Here is a 23,882-nt window from a genome sequence, read left to right on the forward strand (position 1 = left end):
GCTTCGCCGCCGCACTTCCAGCCGGGCCCGCGGTGACGCACTTCCAGCGCGGCGGGTGACGGGCCGGGAGCGCTGCACGTGTGGGGCCGCTGCTCCCTCCGCGCGTTCCCCGCACATCCCCTTCTTCCCCTCGCGCGCCCCTCCGCGTTCCCACCGCCATGGGGCTGACGCGGCAGTACCTGCGGTACGAGCCCGCCGCGCTCTTCGGGCTGGTGGCGAGCGCCAGGAGCAGCGTGGCCTTCGTGGCGCTGCGCGGGGAGCGGGGCCGCTACGTGGCCGTGCCGGGCTGCGAGCACGTGTTCGTGTGGGACACGCGGAAAGGAGAGAAGGTGCGAGCGGGGCCCGCCCGGGGTGCGGTGCCGGGGGGTGATGGGTGGCGGGGCACGGCTGGGGTGCAGCGTGCGGGGCTTTTGGACCACCTGAATCAAAGCTGTTTGTGTTACTGGGCGGTATTTGAAGAGAAGCGACACCTGCACAGCTTTCCCCCCTCTGTAGTGCGAGCACGGTGTGAGGTTTGATTATGGCTCGAGTCCGCAGTTCCGGTCGTGTCCTGACCCCATCGTGTTGTCGTTTTCCAATTCCCCAAACTGGTCATTGGACAAAAAGGATCCTGCAGAGTGTTATTTTTTTGATAGTCCAGAATAAATTCCAATATTGGATGCTTACAAGAAGGTCTTGGTACTATTTATTTCTGTTTAAGGGCTTGATGAGATTTGCATTTGTTGAAATCTCACGGACAGCACTGCCACACAGAGCAGATGCGGCTGTAGATGATTTGGATATCTCGAATGCAGCAGCTCTCACCTTTGTTTTCTTTTGATAGTACCTTGTGGCTATCATTGTCAGAGGGAGGGAATGGCGGTCCTGCTGTTCTGCTCTTACTGTGAGAGTAATTTATTTTATCTTGACTTAATCCTAAAATGGCTGGATCTCACTGTGGATCCTTTGAGATTTGCCTCAGTACCTCAGTTGAGGATGAGTAATTGCTGTCATGGTGACTGGAAAGCTGCTCCCTGTTTAGCTGGCTGTGTGAAAGTTCTTGGATGAATCAGGGATGTCATGGAGTTTGTGTTTTGGCTGTGGAACTGGGCATCCCATGTGAAACTTGTATCTCATAGGAAGGCAGTGAGCTGTAACTTTAAGGACTTTGCCACATATTGTCTCCTGAAATCACCGTAAGTGCTACTGTCCACTACAAACTGAAATCAGGATTTACTTCATAGCCCCTAGAGTCTGGCAGCTGGTATGTTGTTTTGGAGATGTTCTTGTGCAGTCTGTGAGGAAGCAGTTCTGTTCTATTCCTGAGAAAGGCCAGGCAAGAGAGGATGAATTAGGAAGAAACTTTCAGTCTTTACTCTCATACAATGCTTCTTGCTCTCTGGCACTTAAAACGCGGAGGCAGAATTCTGAGCTGCTGAGTTCCAGACTTCATTCTGCACCAGTTTCCTGTTTATGAGAAAGTACTTCCCTTCTAACTGCTGTTTGCCTTGGAAAATGGGGCTAATGACACTGTATTTGGTGCAGGAAGTTGAAAAACGAACTTACAAAATGGCAGAAGCTCTCAGTTGGATGTTCAGTTTAAGAGTAGAGTATGTTCTTTCTGCTGTGTAAATATCTGGCTCTGACATATCATTTATCAACATTATACATGTTTTGTCTCCTAAAAATTGCAGGTTCTTATCCTTAAGGGTCTCAAGCAGGAAGTCAGTTGCCTCTGCCCGTCTCCAGATGGGTTGCACTTGGCTGTTGGGTACGAAGATGGATCAATCCGTATCTTTAACCTCCTAAGCGGAGAAATGAATATCACTTTCAATGGACACAGGGCTGCAGTTACAGTGCTGCAGTATGACCATCTGGGTGGCCGTCTTGTATCTGGCTCAAAGGTGAGGGTTGCACATCTGGAGGATGGCTCTTTCACAGAGAAGCTCCATGGGGAAGGCTGACCTGCACTAAAATGTTCAGCATTTTAAGTGGGTTGTGTGGCCTCTGCCTGTAGCAAAAGGATAGCAGTGAGAGGAGTTAGGATAGCAAGACAGTGATGAAGTTGGGGAGCCCAGGGCTGGGAAAGCAGCAGGGGCTGCAGGGCAGGAGTAGGGTACTAGTAGAGATTTTAAAGTGAAGAAGCTTGTGAGGTCAGGAATAGCGAAAGTGATTGGGATAACAATACATTTACTAGTCTGAATGCACCTTTTGGGGAGCAATGGTACTTGCTTTAAGTATTCTTGACATTCAAGTTGAGAGTGAGAAAGTGTGCTCTCAGGTGATATTTTCAGTCTTGTAGCAGAAGTTTTGCAGAGACATATGCCAGTACCTTGGAGATGCTCTCTCTGTTCCAGGATACCGAAGTCATCGTGTGGGATGTCATCAATGAGAGTGGTCTGTACCGGCTGAGAGGACACAAGGATGCTGTCACTCAAGTCCTTTTCTTGAAGGAGAAGAACTTATTGGTCACCAGGTGAGCCAGGCTAAGTGTAGTTGTTGATCAGGAAAGCAGGCATGGTTTTCCTTGAAATTTAGACATCCTATGTTCTACAGCCATTTGCGTTCTCCTTCTTGTTTCATGAGATCTCAGATCCACCATCATCTTTGATTTTGTCACATGCACATATTTTTTAATAGTACTTGAATCCAGATGTGGTTAGTGGAGCTGAAATGGTCATACTGAAAAAACAGTATTTAGAAAAGGGTTTAACAAGCTGGTAAATGCAGCAACTTAAAATTATTTTAACAAGGAATAATGATAATATGTTCATTATATATGTAACCATTTTTGCTGTTTATCTTGAAGAATTAACCAGACTTAATTGTCTTTATGTGTAACTCAGACAACAATGTGACAGAAAAATTGCTTCCTCATAAGCTGTAAATATAGGAATAAATTAAAAGATGATAGGGGTTTTTTTTAGTTGGTTTTTAGTTATTCAACATGAGCTGCGAGTTGACTAAATCCCTTTAATAATACATGGTTGACAGAGGATACTCTTGCTGAAGTGTCAGTAATTTTTTATTTATCAATATGTCATTTAATAGCCTAATAGAAAAATCCATGCAATCAGTTGAGTGTAAAATTAGAGTTTCTTTAGCTTTTTTTTATTTTTTTCAGATGGAAAAAGTAGTATTTGATCAGTTTGGTGGATGATACCCATCTCTTAATGCAATTTCAATATTTGCAGGTCAGCTTTACAAATGCTTCTTAATTTTCTCAGTAGCTAAATTGAGATAAAATTCCTCTCTGTTTTTTTACCTATTTTAACAGAGTAGAGATATTATCCTGTTTTTCTGGAGATGCAAAGTCTAGCTTCCTTACTTTAGATTGTTTTATTGCCCGAGCAACTAACTGCCTTCCTTCGTGTACAGAATTTTTTGTGGTATTTTCATATGTCCAATTTACAAATGCCTTTGGATCCTATGTAACAAAAGAGGTGGATTAACAATAAATACCACTTGTAATCAGAGGGTTTTTTTTGTCCTGAGGGAGCTTAGTAATGTAACAATTTATATCTTGATTTAGTTGAAACTTATTGAGGAAAGAGGCTCTGACACACTTACCAAAAATAAATAAAGTTAAATTGTAGTAAGGTGCACTGAAAGAATCTGTTTAAATGCTGGAGTTACTTTTCTTGGATGCTCTTGTAGGATTGAGGTAGCTTAATGTGTGTGTTTTCAAGGAGATCTAGTGGTATGTGGGCTTTGAAGGACTGAAACTGCTGTAATTGTTAGGAGGAGCCACTCCAGATGAGTGTTCAAAAGGAAGGGATCTGTGTTTCTTGTAGCCTGGTCAATGCACAGGCATGGCACTGGGTGCGACTAAGGAGAATCATTCTCATCCTGAATAAGCAAGAAAGAAGGCAGTGTGACACTGGGGTTGGCAGCTGCATCCGGAGGTGGAAGCAGTTTTTGTAGTACTTTTTGTAGTACTTTTGCATTGCTCTACTTTATTCTTGTGTAGGTTGTGAAATTCAGTGTCTGAGCAGCTGCTCTGGGAAATGTTATGGCATGTTTTAGATTTTTTTTTTTTTCTGTATTTCTACCAATTTTCTAAGCATGTGTGCTCTGGCAGTCTTTCCTCAAGTGCTGAGTTTTGATTCTTTGTTCCAGCGGCAAAGACACATTGGTAAAATGGTGGGATCTGGATACCCAGCACTGCTTCAAAACTCTTGTTGGACACCGGACTGAGGTAAAGGGAACTGTTGGGGTGGAGGGACTTTGGATTACATGGCTCACTTTGTGCTTTCCCTGCTCTCAGGAGTTGTAAGCTGGCACTGTCATACATTTTACTTGTCATTAGGCTTTAGGAATGAACAAATGAGAAACTTTTATACTTTCCAGGAGCTGTCATCAACATGCAGTGGGTGACAATTCCGATACAGATGTCCCCGGAGGAGGTCTCAGCTAGCCATTCTCTTTTGTTTAATTAATTTAAATAAATCAATTAAAGATGCACTGCTGTTGTGATAGTTAAAGCAGCCATAAGCCATTTCCTCACACTGTGTCTCTGGACAGGTCTGGGGCATGGCTTTGCTATCCAAAGAGAAGCGTCTGATCACTGGGAGTGCTGACAGTGAGCTGAGGGTGTGGGATATCACATACATCCAGGAGGTAAGACACTCCCTCTGTAACCCCTCAATCTTCCCCCTGTCCGGCTGCTTGTCTTTGGACTGAGGTGGGACTGGTACGTATGAAAATCTAATTGATGTTCTGGGAAACAGAGCCAAAGCAACATCTTTGCTGTCTGAGGGGTCCAGAAGCTGCCCTTGGGATAGGCTTTGCTGTTTTCTCTGTTTTTAGCTTTCAAGTGAGGCTGCAAGCACTTGCAGAACAAGATTTCCACAGTGTGTCAGATCTTCCTGCCTTATGGCTAGAGGGGACAGTCTTGTGGGTGGATGATAATCATGGGAGAACATGGAGTGCTTGGTGCTTCCAGGCATGCTGTAGGCCACTCTGGTGTACATTAACTAATTGTATCTCCAGGGAAATGAAGTGTGAGACAGGAACAAGAATGCTGTAGCTCTTATGGTTTAAGGTACTCCTTATGGTGGTTTTTTTTTTGCCCATGAACAGGTAAAAGACCCTGACGAGCCAGAGTCCAAGAAAAGCAAAGGGCCTCCACCTGGCACAGAAGAAAACACTGAAGAGGATGAGACCTTAGAGTTGGATGAGCATCCTGAGGAAGTAAGATCAGTTTTCTGTGCTGTCTATGAGATGGTGTATCTAACCCCATTTACATGGTTTATACCCTGAGTGTCATATTTAACCTATTTGGGAAAACGTGATTCTTGTTTTTCTCCATAATTCTTCTCTTGCTCCGTAACAACTTCCTCAGCAGCAGTTGCTGCCTCATCTACCTGCAAAACATCAGCAGAACTATGTGTGCCAAAACACATACACATTATTCTCCACTGAAAGAGGAGGACTAGCAGATGTTTAAAGTTTAACTCTGTAATAGAGCTCCTTGATCAAACAACACAGGATTAAGACAGTTACTGTCTGGTTGGCAGTGCTGATGCTGAGCTTTGCAGGTCAGTAGCAGAAACTGGGAGGTCAGAGTTGTACCATAATGAAGTATGATGTGAGATTTGATTGCAGAAAGCCATTTTTACTTGTGCTGCTGCTGGAGGCTTTACTGAATCTTTCTTTCTGGTGGAACTTTCTAGGGTACGGCTCAGATTTCAGATCGCTTGTAGTTGTGGTAGATACCTTGTTAAAGAATTTTCCAACTTCCTCTCCAGATGATTTCTCTCCCTTCAACCCTTTGTTTAAGAGTCTTTGTTGTCACCCTCTCTGCCTCTACTGACAGAGGAACTAAGTTCTGGTGCCTTTGTAGCATAAAAATTCATCTCTGTCTCTTAAATGGCTGTAGTTTGCCAATAAATTTAAGTTATTCTTCCACTGAGACCGTCAATGATTATTTTTAGTTAAAATGCAACAAAATATAAGGAGATAAACTTTGTAGCTCACACAGATGCTTGTTTTGTCTCGATTGTCCTTACTAGCTGTTCTACCAAGACCTTTTAGTTTCATTTCCTCCTCTTCTCTTCTTGACTTCCCTTGTCAGCAGGTTTCTGAGTTTGCTTGAGAAGATCATTTGACATTTCAGACCAGAGATTTTTCTTCTTTCCCTGTAGCGCATCGTTAAGTGCAGCAAACTTGGATCCATTGTGCGGGAAGGGAGAGACCGAGTAGTTACTCTTGCCACAGACCGAATGGGCAAGTTTTTGGCCTGTCATGTGAGTAATAGGCTCCTCTGCTATTGAGCTATAGAGGAGGCTGTTAGAGACCTTGGGTAATTTCTGTGAGGGCCAGCCAGGGCTTTGCATTCCTTTGACTTTGTTTGCTCTGTCTCTAGGGAACAGATGCTGTTCTGGAAGTGTTTGCTGTCCTTTCTGAAGAGGAAGTGCAGAAGAAATTGGAAAAGAAAATTAAGAAAGCAAAGAAAAAAGCCAAGTAAGCAGTCTTTTGGATGTATTTGGATGCTGTCAGTGTCCAGAAAACTGTTAGAAAAGCCACTCAAGTAGCATTACACAGTGGTTGAACTCCAAGCTTTTGGTCATTCTGTTTGTGCTAGCCGTTGTATTTTGGGGTTGCTGTTCCTGTACATCCTTGGTGCTTGTCTGATCAACATTGCTCTTAGAGACTAAGTAAAGAGGTTTCTTTCTGAGTCTTCTTCTTGCAAAAAAAGAAGCTAATGTGTGCAAAGAAACGGTCATAAAATAAGTTTTTCAGAGCTACTCACCTCTACCTGAGGTGCTGTTTATACTGCTTGATGCATGAAAGTAAATCCTTGATAGGACATGCAGGAATGAGAGTTTCATATGAAAAGTCAGAGTGACTCTGATACCTCATCTCCTGTTTTACATCAGGCTCGTGAGAGCTTACATACAGGTGAGAGCTTTCTTAATGTTTTCTTAGTGTTAAGTGTGTCTCTGCATATCCTGGCACTTAACAGGTGCCTCAGAGCTGCCCTTAGGGAGAGGTCTGACTCCAGGGTAGAAACTAAAGCACAGGGTGTGTAAATCTGGAGATGCATTTTGGCAATGGCTGAGGACTTTTGGTGGGTGGTAGGAGATGAGCAGAAGCTGCTCTCACTCTCAGACACAGCTTTCTGTTGCCTGTTTTGCATCCATATTTCTCACATGCCTTGTTCAAGTGCTTTGGCTCCAGATGAGGTTGCCTTTTTTAGGACAGATTTTCTCTTTAGTAGTCTTCATACCGGCACAAACTTCACTGTCTCACCCTGTTCTTAAATGTGATTGGCATTGCTGGATAAGAGAGAGATTATTTTCAGCAGGCTAAGTGATTACTTTATGTTGTTCTGTGTCTCTGTGTTAGTTTGTGTTGGCTGTGATTGGTCACTTGACTCTCCTCCCTTATCTGACATTTGTAGACAGAAATCTGAAGAGGTGCCTGAAAAGAGTGTGGAGCTGAGCCTGCAAGAGGAGATTCAGCGGGTCACTAATGTCAAAGCTTCTTCGAAAATCAAGTGAGTGAGCCTGTGATATAGCCTGAGCAATGGTTATGCAGCTACCTGGGGAGAGCTGTGCACAGCTCGATAGGGGGAGAGGTGGAAGAAATTTCCCCTTTGACGTTTGTTTAGCTTGGAGCTGGGGAGAGGCCTACTGTGATCTCCAGTCCATTAACACTCTTCCGCACACTTCTGCGTCTTAGTGTGCACTTGCCTGTTGGATGTGCTCTGTCTATATTCCTGTATCATTTGACCTTGATATTTGATCCCTCCTACAGTTTGCCTTATTGCCCCTGTGTACAGCTCTGGTTTTGTCTGATCAAACAGGTCATTTGACTTGATTCTCTCTCCAAAAGGAGAGCTGAAGATCGTACTGTTGCTCCAGAACAACATCATTGAGTCATACAACCTGGACCTGTCAGCACAAGTCCCACAGGCTGTCCGTGCGTCCAAGATAACCATTGGAGGCCACCGCAGTGATGTCAGGACGTTGGCTTTTAGCTCTGACAACATTGCCATTCTCTCAGCAGCTGCAGAGTCTGTAAAGATTTGGAACAGGTATGCAGTCCAGTTGGGTCAGTGTCCTCTGCCCTATGTGTGTCAGTCTCCCAGAACTCAGATGCTGTGTTTGGAAAAGCAGTGATAAGGGAGAGGAGACAATGGAGAGTGATAAAATAGTGAATGAAGTAAAGGAAATAAAAAGAAAACGATTTGTTTTCTTATTAGGGAAACTGAGAAGCTGTACAGCTAAAATTGCAACACAAGGTCTAAATACAAAAGTCATACATAGTAGTCTGGTAGAGACTGTATTATGTTGTGAGGGTTTTTTTTGTTTTTTTCGTTTTTAATAAGAGGTACTAACTGTTACGCTAAACAAGCTACTGCCTGTTCTTTTCAGACCATGTGGGTTATCTGAAGGATCTAGTATTAGACTTGAGTAGGCTCTGCTTTGATCTAGATTGTTGTCCCAGTGTTTCTTGAGTGGTACAGTGTTTCAAGCTCTGTTACCTTTGAACTCTCTCTCTTATACTCCTTTCTCCTCTCCTGAGTGACAGGAGTTGCTGTTGGAGGACGGGAGCTCTGTTCTTCCTCACAACAGCCATAAGTCATGATGGTGGACTATATAATTGCATGTTTTTATGGAAAATGTTCTTAGCAGGAATGCTGGTTAGCATTTGGGTCATAGAATGGTGGTGGTGTCTCTTCTGACCCCAGCTGAAAGACAGCTGTGGGCAGATGCTACTCTGGAGCATGTCTCTCACTGAGTAGGCCAGATTTTGTGTCTGATAAGAGGATCTGGGCTCTGTCTCTGCCCACAGATCGACCTTGCAGTGCATCCGGACGATGGACTGTGAGTATGCGCTCTGCTCGCTCTTTGTCCCGGGAGATCGGCAGGTCATCATTGGCACCAAGGTAAGGAGTGTCCTTCTGCACTCCAGACTGCCCAGGTCTGGAAATATGTTGTGAAAGTGTCATTAAGGCAGCCTCACAGAAAATGCACTGTGTCTCCTGATGTGGAGCACTCTGTTTTAGGTGTAAAAACCTCTCTGACAGGTTCTGCTCTGTTCCCAAACTCTTTATGGAGTTCTTTTAGCTTGAACTGAACATCTGGGGAGAGCTCCGACATCCCTGATGGAGATCAGGAGTTTGGTCCTCTTTGTAACAGCCATCTAATGAAGGTGGCTGTTGGGGAGATGGATGGCAGGGAGCTGTCATGAGTTGTGAGCGGAGGGGCTGATTTGTCGTCTGTGATGTATCTTTCTCCCCAGACAGGGAAGCTGCAGCTGTATGACCTGGCTTCTGGGAGTCTGATAGAGACACTTAATGCTCACGATGGGGCAGTGTGGTCCATTGCTCTTTCACCAGACCAGGTAACTTAGCCACCTTTCTAAGTGTCATCTGTTGCATGTCTTTTTGTGTAGCTCCTTCCTTCAGTACTGTGTTTACACTACTGATCAGACATGGGAACCTCTCATCCTGGGAGGTGGAGAATGCAGCTCGTAGTGTCTAAGAGCTTTGTAGTGGAATCAAAACAATAGCAATCAATAACCTGCCTGACATTCATGCACCCTACAGGTTAAAACATACGGGATAGATTTTACTCTTGTTCTGAACGTAATGTAAATGGGATAATATTGAACTGTTCTTCATTTAGAAGGCTGTGCTTGTGTGGTGATGGTAAGGTGTGTGTGATCCAGTAACAGTGGGAGTGTCAAGTTGCCCAGAAAACGCATGCATATTGTTACCTACAGCTGAGATGACTGCTTTCAGTCCCAACATTTCAGTCCAGGTTTTGATTTATGTTTGGGGTCTTTGTTTTAGACCTCCTTACTAGAGCTTTTGAAATTGTTGTTGCTCCTCAGCCAATGGGTAATGCATGCTTTAACCAGAGCAAGTGTTCCTGGTGGTGTCCACTTAATCATTAATGCTGTAGGAAAGTGGGACACTTCAAAAACCTTCTTGTGTGTTGGCAATTCCTTGCTGTAGAATTTATCTGGATTATAGCAATTGGTTTCACAATAACTTTTTTGTTTTCCCCTGCAGCGTGGCTTTGTGACAGGAGGAGCTGATAAATGTGTCAAGTTCTGGGAGTTTGAGCTTGTGAAGGATGAGAGCAGTATTCAGAAAAGGTGAGAAAATAAACTTTTCTGGGCTATGTTGAGCTGCAGACTCTGTTGTTGTTGATGAATGCTTTGGCCTTTGCTGTGCACTGCAAGAAGTGCCCATGACATCTGTATGGAACACGTGGAGAAGAGTGTGAGCTTGGTGCTGTTTTGTGAAGGCCTGAGCTTAGCTGGAGAAGGGCACTTGTCTAATTCTGATCCCTTTCTTCTGTATGAGTTTAGCTTCTAATCAGGATAGGCTTCCAGATCATTAAGTATTAAATTTAGCAGTGAAGTTCATCAGCCTGATTTCCAGTCCTGTCTTATAAAATTCATAGTGAGGAATGAGATGCTGCATGTTACAATTAACTTGCATTCCCAGGATGCAGTGTGGGACTTCCTATTTCTTCCTAACTTGTTTGTTTGAGATAACAATTGGTTTTTTCCTCTTCTTGTTGCCAGGCTTTCCATGAAACATGTGCGCATTTTACAGCTGGATGAAGATGTTCTCTGTGTGCGGTACAGCCCCAACGAGAAACTGCTGGCTGTCTCCTTACTGGATTGCACTGTGAAGATTTTCTATGTTGACACGCTCAAGGTGTGCAAGACCAAATGGGCTGTGAGGCTGTGCAGGGAGTGATGTAATGGTAACCTGCAAGATGAGGGATACATAGGAAAAATGTCTGTTTATTGCACAACACTAGTAAGAATCAGAGAGACTATGCATCCTGCTTCAGGTGCCTGTTTGCTAGCAAACCTGACAGAACCATGGCTGGCTGACACTGGGGAAAAGATCCATGTATCATTTGGAAAGTGTTCTGAGCCTGTAGGTGTCAAGGTTCATTCTAAAAGTCGCAGACATGGTGTTACTCCTGAATTGCGAGGCACTGTAAGGGTGTAGATGGATGTGTCACATGTGGCACTAAATAGGGCATAGCAGAGGCAAAACCTGGGGGAGGAGAACCTTCCTTGTGAGCAGTGTGTGGTGGTTTTGTGAGTTGTGTATTAGCATGTGAATGTTAGGGAGTGACACAGGACAGACTGGAGCTGACAGATAGGCAGAGAGAAATAAACTCCATAGGCAGTGGTGATTAGCACCAGAATAAGTTCAGCTTGCTTGGGTACTTCCACCCTTCTCTCAGTTCTGCCATCATGGCCCTGCTGCAAACTGTTCAGGGCAAGAATAGAAGTGGAGCAGCACTAGAAAGACAGAGCTCCTGACGGAGATCAAAACTAGCCTGTAGCTTGAGATTTTTACACATCCCTACCCAGCATGCCTAACTGAGTCACCTTTCTTCTGCTTCAGTTTTTCCTCTCTCTGTATGGACACAAACTGCCAGTGCTGTGTATGGACATCTGCTATGTAAGTATCATTAGGGCTGTGTTAGGTGGGTCAATGGGTGATATGGATGATTGTGAGAACCTCTGCTAGCAGCAAGGCTTCTAGGATAATGGTTTCTTATCACCCCCTTGCTCCCAACTCAACAGTTTCTGTATGGGTCACAGCAAGCAGTCCTGTGCTCCCTGGAAGGAGTACCAGAGTAGTGGTCATGACAGAACTGACCAGGGCATTTTGTGAGTGAGTGGAAATCAAAATGCTCTTGTGGTTCCTTAGGCTCAGCTTAAAAGGTACTGCCTGCTCTCTGCTTAACTTACGAACTATGTGAGAGGAGCCTGAATTTTTTTTAGTGGGACCAGAGACCAGGTGCTGAGATGAAGCACCCTCTTGTCTGCTTTCATGTCTATTCATTCTTGGGCTGCATCTTGCTCTGGGGTGTCTTTGAAATGAGGCTCATTGAAAGCCAAGAATATCAAGATATAATTAAATACCTGCAGAGGTTCAGAAGAGGACCAGAGTGCTGTCAGTGCGCTGTACCAGTACCACAGGCGTGGGCCACCATGGTGAGAGAAGGTGGAGGTATCAGAAGTCTGTATTTCAGGGGCCAGATACCTGCCTACTCATCAGTACTTAGTCACTGGTTCAGCAGCAGTTCCTCGTGGGGCTGCCAGCCAGCTACCCACAGCCTCCTCTCTCTTTTTGCTCTGTAGGATGGGACTCTGATTGCGACCGGCTCTGCTGACAGGAATGTGAAGATTTGGGGCTTGGATTTTGGAGACTGTCACCGTTCTCTCTTTGCCCATGATGACAGGTTAGTCAAATCCTACAGCATGTGGGCTGTGGACTCTCTTGTCTCCAAGGGATTGTGATCCAGCAATAATCCTTTTGTCCAGCATAGAGTGGGGGGAAGGTCTGCAGTGTTCCTCAAGTGGGTAAATTTGAGCCTTCTTCTCTTCCAGTGTGATGTATCTGCAGTTTGTGCCGAAATCCCATCTCTTCTTCACAGCTGGGAAGGACAGCAAGATTAAGCAGTGGGATGCAGATAAATTTGAACATATCCAGACCCTGGAGGTAGGAAGTTTTTGAGATTGTTGAAAGGAAACATTATCCCTGCATGAGCAGCATTTTCCTCAGGGGTGGGAGTTGGGTGGTGTTCATGCCATACCTCTTCTGTCTACCATGCAGGGGCATCACCAGGAGGTGTGGTGTTTGGCACTCAGTCCCAGTGGAGACTATGTGGTGTCAGCATCCCATGACAAGTCCCTGCGCCTCTGGGAAAGGACGAGGGAGCCACTTATTTTGGAAGAGGAGAGGGAGATGGTGAGAGTTGCATCCTTCCTGCCAAAGACAACTTCCAGGACTCTTTTCAGCAGGCAGTTTCCTTATTTTTCACTGTGGAAGAGCCTGGCTCTACACTTGCCAGTCTGGCTCATTATGAACCACAGCCTGGTGTTGGGGTGCCCAGGCCTGTCTATCACCTTTTGCATGATGGGACTGTGCCCTGAGCTGTCTGCAGACAGCACTTGCAGGTGTTGCCTGTCCTTGCTTGTCCTGCATTGCAGATGCCTGGCTAACTTGCTCTCTGCTTTGCTTCTCTCCTGCTTCTCAGACTTTGGTCTGTAGTTGTGGTTTTCTGCAGGTCTGTTGGCTACAGTCTTTGATATTCTCTTATTCTCTTGTCCTCCTTTCAATACAAGTGTGTTTGGGAGGCAGTTCAGCAGGTGGCTGTTGTGGAGTGATGGAAAGCACCGCTTCTGTTAAATGTGGTTTTTCTTGGTTTCCCCTTTCCCTACTGTGAGAGAGGCCTATTCTGTCTTAGTAGCAGGCCCCAGAGCTCAGGGGTGCTGAAAGAAGCCCCTTCTACTCCATTTGAGCATGTATTGTGAGGACTCATAGACTCCAAGAAGGACTCCAATAGGAAAGAAGGTATAAAGGTCTCTAGTCCAATCCTGTGCTCACTGCAAGGTAACCTTAAAGCAGGTGCTCAGATACTTGTCTTAGTACGTGGACATCTCCAAGGAAAGAGATTTTCCAGGCTGTCTGAGCAGCTGTTTCAGTATTGAGCCACCATAGGGGCAGTGGATGTGTTTATTTCATGTATCCAAGTGGAGATTCCATTGGAATAATTTGTAACTCTTGTCTTTTCATTGTATCCCTCAGAGGAGCCTGTCTCTGTCACCCCTTCTTAAAGCAGTTCTCAAACCATGGTGAGGGAAGGAGACAGAAATGCAGAAGCAGGAGTAGATGAGAAGCCTGCAATAGATGTATGGGTTTTTTTTTATCCCAGCCTGTTTGTAAGAGCTGACCCAGATGTAAGAGCTGCACTTTGATGCCCAGTGTTTGGTGTGCTAGGAATGAGGGTGGTAAAAAGAGAGACAGCATCTTTGCTAGATTCTAGAGAAGTGTGTTTTGGGTCAAGTTTGAGTAGCAAGGTGGGCATGAATACACCAGTAGTGAATTACATGCTGATGTAATTGATGCCTGTTCATATGAGAGATGGCAGACTGGAAACTTTTTCCTCTTGCATGCTAGGACAACCCTGGGACTCCTGTGCTGTGTGACTGGTGAAAGGTCTGGTGCTGAACTGCTGTGGTGTCTGTCTCGGCTTGATGGGCTGCATCCAGAGCAGAGACCTTAATTTCTTCTTGTCTGGAAGATGCTAGAGTTCCCTGTGGTGTTGGGACCAGCCACAAATGGGCATTTTGCACTGGCACTGTTGATCTCTGCTTATTTATCCTGGTTTTGCAATGGGCTGCATGAAGCTGCAGGCTGCCTTGCTCAACCAGTCTGGAGGGAATTTGTACCCTTGCTGCCTGCTCACCCCTGTTAATATGTTGTCTTCTCATCCACTGTAGCAACGAGAAGCTGAATATGAAGAGAGTGTGGCAAAGGAAGAGCAGCCTGTGGTGAGTTGCACCATCTGAATGCGTGTCTGTCTGACTGTACAAACTCTGGAATAACTATTTCTGTAAGAGGTGTAGAAGAGGTACCAGAGAGGAAAGATAATTTTCTTACTTTGAGGAGGTGCAGGGGGGAAGGTGCTGCGGAAGCTGTGGTTGCACCATGATGCATTTGACTTTGGTACTTCACACAGTACTTCAGACAGCTTCAGGAGATTGTGTGGAGCTGGCCAAACTGCTACACAGTAGCTGTGGGCACTGAAACCTTGCTGTGCTTTTGCCCTATTTATCTCCCCAGTTCAGGTCCACACCAGTTCTGTACCAAGGCAGGGCTGCCTTCTGGCAGCTGCTTCCAGGTCCATGATCCCTCTAGCTCAGATGCTTGGGTTTTGTTGCTGGTTGTTTTGAGACTTACTAGATTACCTGGCCTCTGTTGGCAGAACAAAAACTGTATTTTCCTGCCTCCCAGAGCTCAGTGTTAGTACAGTGCCTCTGTTCTGGAGGAAAAGCTGTGCACTTGGGAAAACCTATATTTCCCCGCATAAGTGACCAGTTTAGGGAACAGGACTGATGTTTTTCTTAGTATGGATTATGGTAGGATGCCTACCACAGGGGGTGCCTATGTGTATCAGCTGCTCAGCTGCAGAAGGATGGAACTGCAACTCTGTATTTTGTAGGTGCCTGGAGAGACGCAAGGAGAGACAGGGCTGGCAGGAAAGAAGACTATTGAAACCATCAAAGCGGTAAGGTTGTGTGGGTCTGCCAGTGCTGATTTGTGCCTTACCAGCCTCTGCTCTAGGGGGGCTGTCACAGGGTCAGAGCATTAGTTTGAAGAGTAACTCATGCTGTCACATAAGGGCAAATTGCCTCTGCCTGCAAGAGCGGTCTGTCCTGCTCCGTGACCGACAGAGAAGGATCTGACTCTAGAGAGTCCCACACCAGGAAATTCTGAGATCTCTCCAGAGAATGAGATGTGAGGTTCCTGTAGCTGCAGCTTTCTCTGCCTGTCATGTGTGGGACAGACTGGCCTGCTCTTGCCCTGTGGGGTTTGAAGCCCAAAGGAGCACAAGGCAGCTGGGATGTTCTCTAGACATCAGGCCTCTCCCTGAAGGGCTGTGCAGTCCCGTGGGCATCTGTGGAAGGTGAAAATGTATTGTGGAGCTTGAGGAGGGAAGTGTAGCAGGAAGGTGTGGGGGTGGGTAATTTCATGGCCGCAGATTTCAATGGTTTGGTGCTCTTGTAAATACAGAGGAAATCCTTAATCTGAATAGGCAAAATGTCCTGACCCTGGCTTGTGCTTCAAAGGGGTACTGCTTGCTGTGGGTGAAGTTCAGTGTCAAGGCAAGAACTGAAGCTACAGCAGAGAGCACCCGGGGAAGTAGGGGCAGTGTGGGTGGTGTGTGATGTCTTCAGGACATGATTGATGTACTCAGGTGCAGTCTGGAGCAGAGGTTATTGGGCGAGATGCCCTCTGGTGCTCCGGGTCAACCCCTCTGCTGCCACCTCCATTTGTCCAGTTGAGCTTTGCTTTGGCTTGTCCTGTGTCACTGATGTGCTGTTCTTGTGTTGCACAGGCTGAGAGGATCATGGAAGCTATCGAGCTGTACAGAGAAGAGATGGCAAAACTAAAGGAACACAATGCCATATGCAAAGCTGCAGGGAAAGAGGTAAAAGACTGAGGAAGGTACCAATCCCAGTGTGTGTTGAGTGTATCCTTCCAGCTCAGGTGGTTAGCATGCAGATAAAGTCAGGATAGCCAGAAACAGCAGATATTTGCTGAAGTCTTTTGGAGAACTAAATGGCACCATGCTCTGGGGCATGGTTAGTGGTGCGTTCTTTCCTTCCAGTATCTTTATGTTGAAAACCATAGTAGGATCTACGTTTTGTCCATGGAAGAGCGTGCTGCTGCAAATTCATTCTAAAGCCTAGTCTTTGCCTTCATCTCAACAGTTCCTGCTAAATAAGGGGCTTTGATGTAAGGGGGAAAAGTGACAAGAAGTGGAAGAAAATTCATACGTGTTTGAGTTAGTCATATACTTCTGAGAATGAGATTGTCTAGTGGCTGCAAATGAGGCCTTCAGTGATGTTCTGGAGAGGATGGAGGTGTGGGAATTGCAGGAAGACACTCAATAAAAGCTCTCTTCTACTATGGATGAAAATTTGGTCTGAATATGCATTTGTACACACACACCTTCCTCATTCTAACCCATTCTGTATCTCCAGGTTCCCTTTCCTGTCAACCCCATCCTCCGTGCCTATGGCAATATTACGGTAAGTGGAATGCCCAGGCCACAGGCTGTGGTTCTTTCTCAGCCTGAGTGGGGCTGGTTGATTTGCTGGCTGAACCAAAACACTGGGTTGCTGTGGGAAAGAACTGCTTCATCCAACTTGAAAACTTGGCACTTTGGTTTGTGCAAAGTGAACATAATTTGGGTTGTTCACGATTGTGGAGTTTCGGTGGATTTTTTAAATTATTTTTTAGTATCTTGCATGTGTGTTACAAAAGTTTAACCCCGTCAGGGTTAAAGAGGGGGGAATTAAATCCTATGGCTCAGTAGCTAGCAATTTCTTTGCAGGTGGATGATGTTTAATTGAATCCACTGTACAGAAAAGGGAGTTTGGACCTGCTTCTGAAGTCTTGGAGAATATGCTAGTCCAAGTGCTAGGCTGCTGGGTAAAAACATAGGTGCAAATCATGATGTGTCCTGTTATGTGGTTACTTGACCATGATGAGCATCAGTGTGTCAGACCACAAACTAAAGTACTTCATAGGCTGACAGTTGCTAATTCTCTTTCTTGGGAGAAACTCTACCCGTGGGAGAAACTCTACCCGTGGACTGTTTGTCCCAACATACCTACTGTGTTGCCTTGACTCAGGAAGCAGGAGCTGGAAGCACATGAAGGCTTCCTGATCCTAAATCAGGAATCTGCCTGTACAGCTGTAACCACAGGCAGGGCTGTGTTGTAGCTACCTGGGTTGACATGTGGCATCGGTACAGCAGTTATGGATTGTGTTTCTATTCCTGAAGAATTTACATTGAAAAAATTCTGTATGGTAGTTAAAAGTCCAGGTTTTGCAGGCTACAGCTGGTGCCTTAACTCACTAATGCTGTACTACTACACAACAGTTTTTACTAAATTCTGAGAATTTTTGACATCCTGCAAAATACACAGGTATGGATTCATGGATTTCATTGATAAGTAAAAATCCACTACTCTGAGTAGATTAGTTTTTGTTTTCCTGGTTTATTCTAATGTCGACTCCTAGACTGTGATTTTAAGTACCCTTGGGAAGATTCTTGTTTTTTTGTTTTCCCCTTTTCATGGAGTCATAAAATTGTTCGGGTTGGAAGGGACCTTAAAGACCATCTAGTTCCAACCCCTCGCCATGAGTAGGGACACCTTCCATTAGACCAGGTTGCTCAAAGCTGCATGTCAATGCCAGATGAAACAGCCTTCTGTTTTCCTTCTAACTACCTGTAATCACCTTGCAAGAGCCTTTCTGTCCCTCCATAATTATGTGTCTATTTTAATTATAAGTTGGATAGACTGAACAGAAGTTAATGAAATTCTATGACTTAATAGTTAGGCACTTTGGCAATTCCCAGATCTGCTCTGCATCTGCCAAATGCTTTCAGCACGTTAACCGGAGTAGCAGGACTTAAGTCTTTGGGAGATGAGTTTGCGTAAGGTTTTATATGTATAATTTGTTTGTTTCACCAAACTTTTTTTCCAGTTTTTACAGGATTCATTGAAGTGAATTGAGATGATTTAGCTTGTTGAATATAAACTAGATTTTTCACAATATTCTTCACCAGTGTAGAGTATTCTGAGAAGGCTGGGTCTGTGTTTTAAGGCGGGCGAACTTCTCAGCTGACTGAAGCTGAAGGAGTTTCCTCTTTGTTCTACTAAGCTTGAGCTGTCTGTCTCACAAGATGCAATTGTGTGTCTTTAACTGTGTGAAATGGACCTTAAGGCATGTTGGTCATGGAATGTTTCTTGATGAGCAGAGTTGGTGTCTTTCCTGTTACAGCCTTCTGCATATGTGCTAGAAGTTTTCAAGAAGGTCAAGTCAAGGTGAGTCCAAAGAGCCTTATTGCTGAACAGATTTGTAACTGATTATTGCATTTCTAGGCCTGGGACTGGCTGGGGTCCTTGAATGGTCTTTCATGCTAGGTATGGGCAGTGCTAGAGAGCTTGGAGTTACTGTTCCTGGCAGCCTCTTTTGGGAATGGAATTGGGGATTGGAAATTGTTCTTTCCATGGGAAGTGTGGGATGAAGCTTGTGAATGTGGGTTGCCTGGTTGGAGATGCACATGTATGTGGAGAGTAGTTTGGGAATGCTGAGTAGGTAAGGCTGTGTGCCTGCTCCCTGTGCCAGAAGATGCCTGCTGGCCTGGGCTGTAGTCTGTGCATATGCACTGTGCTTTGTGGGCAGTCACAGACTGGCCATGAGGAATGCTTAGCACAGCTTTTGTACCAGAACCTACCAATATGGAAGTCTTTCCTGCTCATATGTAGCACTGCAGTGGCTGAGACTAATGCTTCTGTCCCTTTGCTTTTTCCTCAGTGAACTGGAAGAGTCTCTCCTGGTGCTGCCCTTCTCCTATGTCCCTGACCTGCTCAGACTCTTCAATGAATATATTCACCTGGGTTCAGATGTTGAACTCCTGTGCCGAGCTCTTCTCTTCCTGCTCAAGTGAGTCCTTTATCTGCCCAGACAGTATCTGGGCTTTCTTATACATTTCTGGGTCTGAAGCTCTTGGGAAGCATCCTTGAGAATAAACATGTGGCCTCTGCAGGAGGTAAGGAATCACAGCAGCCCACAGTGAATGGTGTGTGGGAATGGACTGATCAGATGCAGTGTTGACATGCCCAGATGGGGTTGCTGCTCCTGGTGCCCCAAGTCTCATTGGTATGAAAGATCCTACATCAAGTCTGAAGTGGCACTGTTGGTGGCAGTCATTGTGTAGAGCTCGTGTCCTCAGAGAGATTTTCCCCTTGCACCACCCTATGTTAGACTTCAGAAAATAGCTTTTCCAGATAAATCTGTCCATGCCTGTTATAGTGCTGGTCTGGGGACGCCTAATCTAAGAAAAAAAGTATGTCCAGAACACATAGAGGCTCAGGAGACGGGCTTTCTGATGTTTCTAAGAACAATGCTGCAATACATCACTGCCTGCTTTGTTCCCAGGATACATTTCGGGCAGATCACAGGCAACCACATGCTGGTGACAGTAATAGAAGATCTGAAGAAAACTACCATCTCCAGAGTCAGTGAGGCCCGGGTGAGTGTTGCACCCTCCCCTGCTCCAGGATCTAGAATAACAGGATGGACCAATGTTTGTGAACCTGTATTGTCTGTGGTGTCCACTGGGAAAGTTGGTTGGGGGTCTGAGCCCATTTAAACCATCCTCCTTTGCAAAATAGGCTGCCTTTTCCTTATGTTCTTCCTTATGTGAGCCTAGCTGTGCTCTGTCCCTCATTTACTCTTGGTTATGTGATATATGTATTTGGGCCTTGGCTCACTAGTTTTCTAAACATGTAGGAGGTAAATAAACTTTCTGTTTTTCTTGGGCTTTTCTGTGGGCTGCTGTCTTAATGCAGACTGTGCATCTACCCAGAGACAACTTCAGGTGCCTGTCAGCAATTTGTCTTTCAGAACAATCTATGTATTATAGCTACTCTTAATAGAGGACTGTGGGGAACCAATTGCAGGACTGTCTGTTCTCCTACTCGGATGAACTTTACATTTAAATAATGTTGCATTCTTTAAAGCTGTGGATTGCCCTGCTTTTGTCATTTCTTGGCAAAAGGTTGCCAGTGCAGGACCCTGTGCTCCCTAATGAGCTTGAGATGTGCCTAACAGTGTGGTGCTGGTCTGTCTCTGCAGGATGTGCTGGGATTCAACATGGCAGGGCTCCAGTTCCTGAAGAGGGAGATTGAGGCCAAGGATGAGGTGACATTTTTTGCTGATGCCACTGAACGTTTTGAGGAGAAAAAGAGGAAGAGGAAGAAGAAAGAGAAGATGGTTCTTGCAGTGCTCTAGCATTTGCTGCCCAACACCTAGAGCACCTGGATAGAGTCATGTAACCTCAGTGCTGGCCATGGAAGCATTCTTGTGGCTGAACATCTGTGCTGATATCCAGTGGCTGGGACAAAGTCTGTCCCCTCCCCATGTGGTATAACCAGCTTGTAAACCTAACTCAGAATGGTTGTCTCTGAGGTGAACTATCTGTAGTCTGTTGCAAATGTATGCATTTGGACTGTTTCTGAGGTGACTGTAAAAGGCACATGCTCTGCCTCCAGGGGAATGCCCCTTAGCAACCGAGCTGATTATCCTGTGAAAGAGATCAGCTCATTTTGGCAGCACAGATTCAACGGAATCCAGCACATGGACTGCTGGTGAGACCATGCCCTGTCCAGGGAAGGCAGCCGGCAAGATTTCATACTGGTTTGACACCTGTTCATGGCTTGTGGCCTCTGGACAAAGCTCAGTGACTTCTGCTCAAGTGTGAGAACTTGGTCTACAGCTGCTCAGTTTTTTAGTGGGATGGGGAGAAACACGTCTGTACTCTGTTAAAGGAATATTTATATATGCTCTACAAGACTATTTTGTTCACAGTGTTTTGTCCTGATATTTGTCTAGTAAAGCCTCAGCTGCCTTGCCCTGTGTGTCAGTTTTGAAACGATTTTTTTCAGGGAATAAAATTAGTGGGAGCAAATGAAAGGGCTGCCACCCAGGATTGTGCTGTTCTGCAGAGCTGGCAGACTGAGTGGAGAAGTGTGGGTTGTTTGCATTGTACTTGATCCAGTTTGTAGAAATTGCACTGGATTGTTGCAATGTTGTACTTGTCCTGTATCAGACAAAAGAGTTTATTTTCTCAGTGGGGGCAGAGAGGCAGGATAAAGCAAGCAAGACTCTGCTGCTCTGGTAAGTTATTAGTTTGTAGTACATGCTGTGTTTTTTACCAGTAATCACAGGTTTGGTGGATGTGGAGGCAGCTTCTAGTTACCTTGCTGGCTGTTGGGCCTCCATGTCTGACTTGGGTACTCAAAGCTGAACTTCTAACCTGCATTTCATGTGGATTTTTATTTGCATCCCAGTTTTTGCTGAGTGCTGTTTTTGACTTAGGTTCTCTATTACTAGCAAGTGTGCAAAAAGCAAACAGTTCAGTTGCTCAGTCTTTAGGCAGCACCTCAGGTGAAATAACCACACCTCTTAGAGTAACTGTTGTTAGTAAATAACTTTGTCAGGGGGGCTGATTGTTCACTTGATTCTGCGGAGTCTGGGTAATTTACAGGAGCATGTTGTACTCCAGTTCCAGCAGGTGGGTCTCAGACTCTTTACAGAAGTAGCAGCCTTCATACAGCTCTGCCAGATGCTTCTGGGTGCCTCTCTAATTTTATATTTGTCCAGATATGGGTGAAACTTGTGATCAAACAGCTCCACTCAAACATGTCTCCATCCTGACCTATTCTGTTCTCTTTCATTGTATTCTGTTCTTTTTCTTTACTCCTCCCAGAGAAGACCCTCATAAGAGAGTCTCATAAGAGGAATTACTGCAGTGGGAGGAAGAGGATGCACTGTAGGATGATAAATTTTGTTGGTAAACTCAGTTGACATCTGGTTTCCATGTCAGCTGCTGCTGAAATGGGCAAGCTCACTGGGAAAACAAAGAAAAGTGTTACAAATGGAGAGGTGGCTTGTGACACCACAGTGCACCCTCAGCCACGGTGAGTGAGGAGAGAGATCCCAAAACCAGGTACCAAAAGGGGACAGCTGACTGTGCCTCCATATGATGTGCCCTGTTTACCTTAGTGACACGGAGATAGGTGCTATGGAACCTATGTAATGAGCTGCTGTTTGATGATCCTCTGGGAGGCCTGGGATAAAAAACACAGCCACAGGTGCACATGAACTCAGGGACTGGTGAGAAGGTTGTAAAGGTATAAAAGAGTGGCTTGGGATGCAGAGTCATCATTAGGATGACAGGTGTTTCCTCTGCTCTAAGTTGGAAGAGGGGGAATTCCTTCACCTTTGTCTCCATTTGCTGTCACTGGTGTTAGGGAAGAATTCTTGGAAGAAAAGGTCTTTTAGGTGGTGGAAAGTTGTCCTTTCATAGCTGCTGACACAGGCTCCCCTGCTGAACTTGCCCTCTGGTTCTCTGATTAGTATCACTTGTGACTGGCCTGTACTAATGCAGTACTGGGGTGGCTACTGAGAGCTCAGCATATGCTTTAAATGGAAGAGGTCTATCCTGTGCCAACAATCCACTGATACACTAGAATTCTGATATCCTTGGGTACATCAACTTGCCCTTTCTTAGGTGAAATTCCTTGGATTTACAAACCTGAGCAGGAAAGCAATTGCAAGTACAAGGCCAGCTTAAATCTGTATCAGAATATGTGTCTCAACAGTGTGAATGAGAGAGTACAAAACTGGCATTCACATTTCACACCGGTGAAAGCTATTATTAATCCCCAGTCATGGGATTCTCAGTCACTCTGAAGTGTTGAGAGAACAAGTCACGTGCATCTATCAAGGAAAATTCCCCATCTCTCTCAGGATGTCAGTGTTGGAAAAAGGATGAAGCACAGAAAATCACCTGGTGGAAATGAATTCATTCATAAACAGGAAGCAGAACTGCATTCAGATACACAAATAAGATGGCTCACAAAAAGAGCCTGAGATGTTTCTCTTAGTCACTGCTGTGTAAGTAGGAACAAGGAGGGGGAAAAGGCCATCTCTAAGTGGCTCAGTCTCCCAGTCTGAAGAGAGACAAGCATTTGAAGGTCCTCATGTCTGACAGTGAACAAGAGGATATAAGCAGAATCCCTCTCTGTCAAGTGTAACTTTGTGTACTCATAACCCTCATCTGGTGTCTGCAGCTAATTAAAGGTAGGTGAACACACAGAAAGTTAAGCTTATGATTGTGAAAGCAAACAGGGACTTAGAAGACCAGAGCCGGTCAGCAACTCTCTTAGAGAATTCACAGTTGACTTCAGTGAAACCTGCTACATGCTGAGTACTTGAAAAAAATTTCAGGTGCCTCAGCACCTGAAACCTAACCCCTTTTTAAAAACAAACCTGTTGGGAACCATTCAGTACTGTAGTAGGGTTGAAATACTGCAATCTTTCCACTGTTCGCATTTCAGACACCCATGTCAGAAGTTAATGCAATTTTGGGACCACTTTTCCCATTAATAGGGAACAGGAAAAATATTTATTCACACTTAATCTGATTAAGTAAATGAAAAAGCCTACACTGGGATGTTTCTCTACCGTTGGACTAAAATTCAGGTATTTCAGTGCTGTTGATCCTCATGTTATTCTTCTAGGGCTCTAACCTGTAGTGAAAGAGGAGAGAAAATTAACATAAAAGAAAAAACCCAAACCGTTAAACCCCAGCTCTACCTCTGTACAGTTGTTGAAGCAAACCCAATAATTCTGTCCAGATTGTTTGCAAGTGTTTTGGGAGCACTGTGATTGCTACACACTGGCTTCAGTATATTTGTCCTCTTGCTGTTGGAAGGGAACATCATGAGAAAGAGTTCTTACATGGGCTTCAACTAGA

General features: G+C 45.1%; 2 protein-coding genes across 3 annotated transcripts in view; one reads left to right on the plus strand and one right to left on the minus strand.

Moving 5' to 3' along the window:
* The first annotated feature begins 39 nt into the window (after nt 1–39).
* Nucleotides 40–20,973, plus strand: WDR3 (WD repeat domain 3). Its single transcript, XM_064644540.1, has 26 exons — nt 40–329; nt 1,674–1,883; nt 2,337–2,455; nt 4,099–4,177; nt 4,504–4,599; nt 5,062–5,172; nt 6,126–6,227; nt 6,347–6,444; nt 7,385–7,480; nt 7,790–8,020; nt 8,782–8,875; nt 9,232–9,333; nt 10,007–10,092; nt 10,528–10,663; nt 11,372–11,428; nt 12,115–12,215; nt 12,364–12,475; nt 12,590–12,724; nt 14,260–14,310; nt 14,982–15,047; nt 15,879–15,971; nt 16,528–16,575; nt 18,338–18,381; nt 18,875–19,003; nt 19,499–19,592; nt 20,198–20,973. The coding sequence occupies exons 1-26, from the start codon at nt 159–161 to the stop codon at nt 20,351–20,353; spliced, it is 2,817 nt and encodes a 938-aa protein (XP_064500610.1). The 5' UTR covers nt 40–158; the 3' UTR covers nt 20,354–20,973.
* A 2,535-nt stretch (nt 20,974–23,508) lies between these two features.
* The window catches only part of SPAG17 (sperm associated antigen 17), a 96,681-nt gene continuing 96,307 nt past the window's right edge, over nt 23,509–23,882 (minus strand). For both annotated transcript variants that reach the window (XM_064644539.1, XM_064644538.1), the window contains one exon: nt 23,509–23,655. In XM_064644539.1, coding sequence (XP_064500609.1) covers nt 23,635–23,655 — 21 coding nt within the window. In that variant the 3' untranslated portion in view covers nt 23,509–23,634. The remainder of the gene's footprint in view (nt 23,656–23,882) is intronic.

The sequence above is a fragment of the Pseudopipra pipra genome, chromosome 2 (assembly GCF_036250125.1).
Source record: "Pseudopipra pipra isolate bDixPip1 chromosome 2, bDixPip1.hap1, whole genome shotgun sequence".
NCBI lineage: Eukaryota > Metazoa > Chordata > Aves > Passeriformes > Pipridae > Pseudopipra > Pseudopipra pipra.

What these genes read in the sequence shown, in the direction of transcription:
- WDR3 (XM_064644540.1), top strand. Translation starts at nt 159, where the DNA reads ATGGGGCTGACGCGGCAGTACCTGCGGTACGAGCCCGCCGCGCTCTTC. An exon ending in TGGATGAGCATCCTGAGGAA is followed by an intron (nt 5,173 to 6,125) that starts GTAAGATCAGTT and finishes CTTTCCCTGTAG; the next exon opens with CGCATCGTTAAGTGCAGCAA. An exon ending in TTCAAGAAGGTCAAGTCAAG is followed by an intron (nt 18,382 to 18,874) that starts GTGAGTCCAAAG and finishes CTTTTTCCTCAG; the next exon opens with TGAACTGGAAGAGTCTCTCC.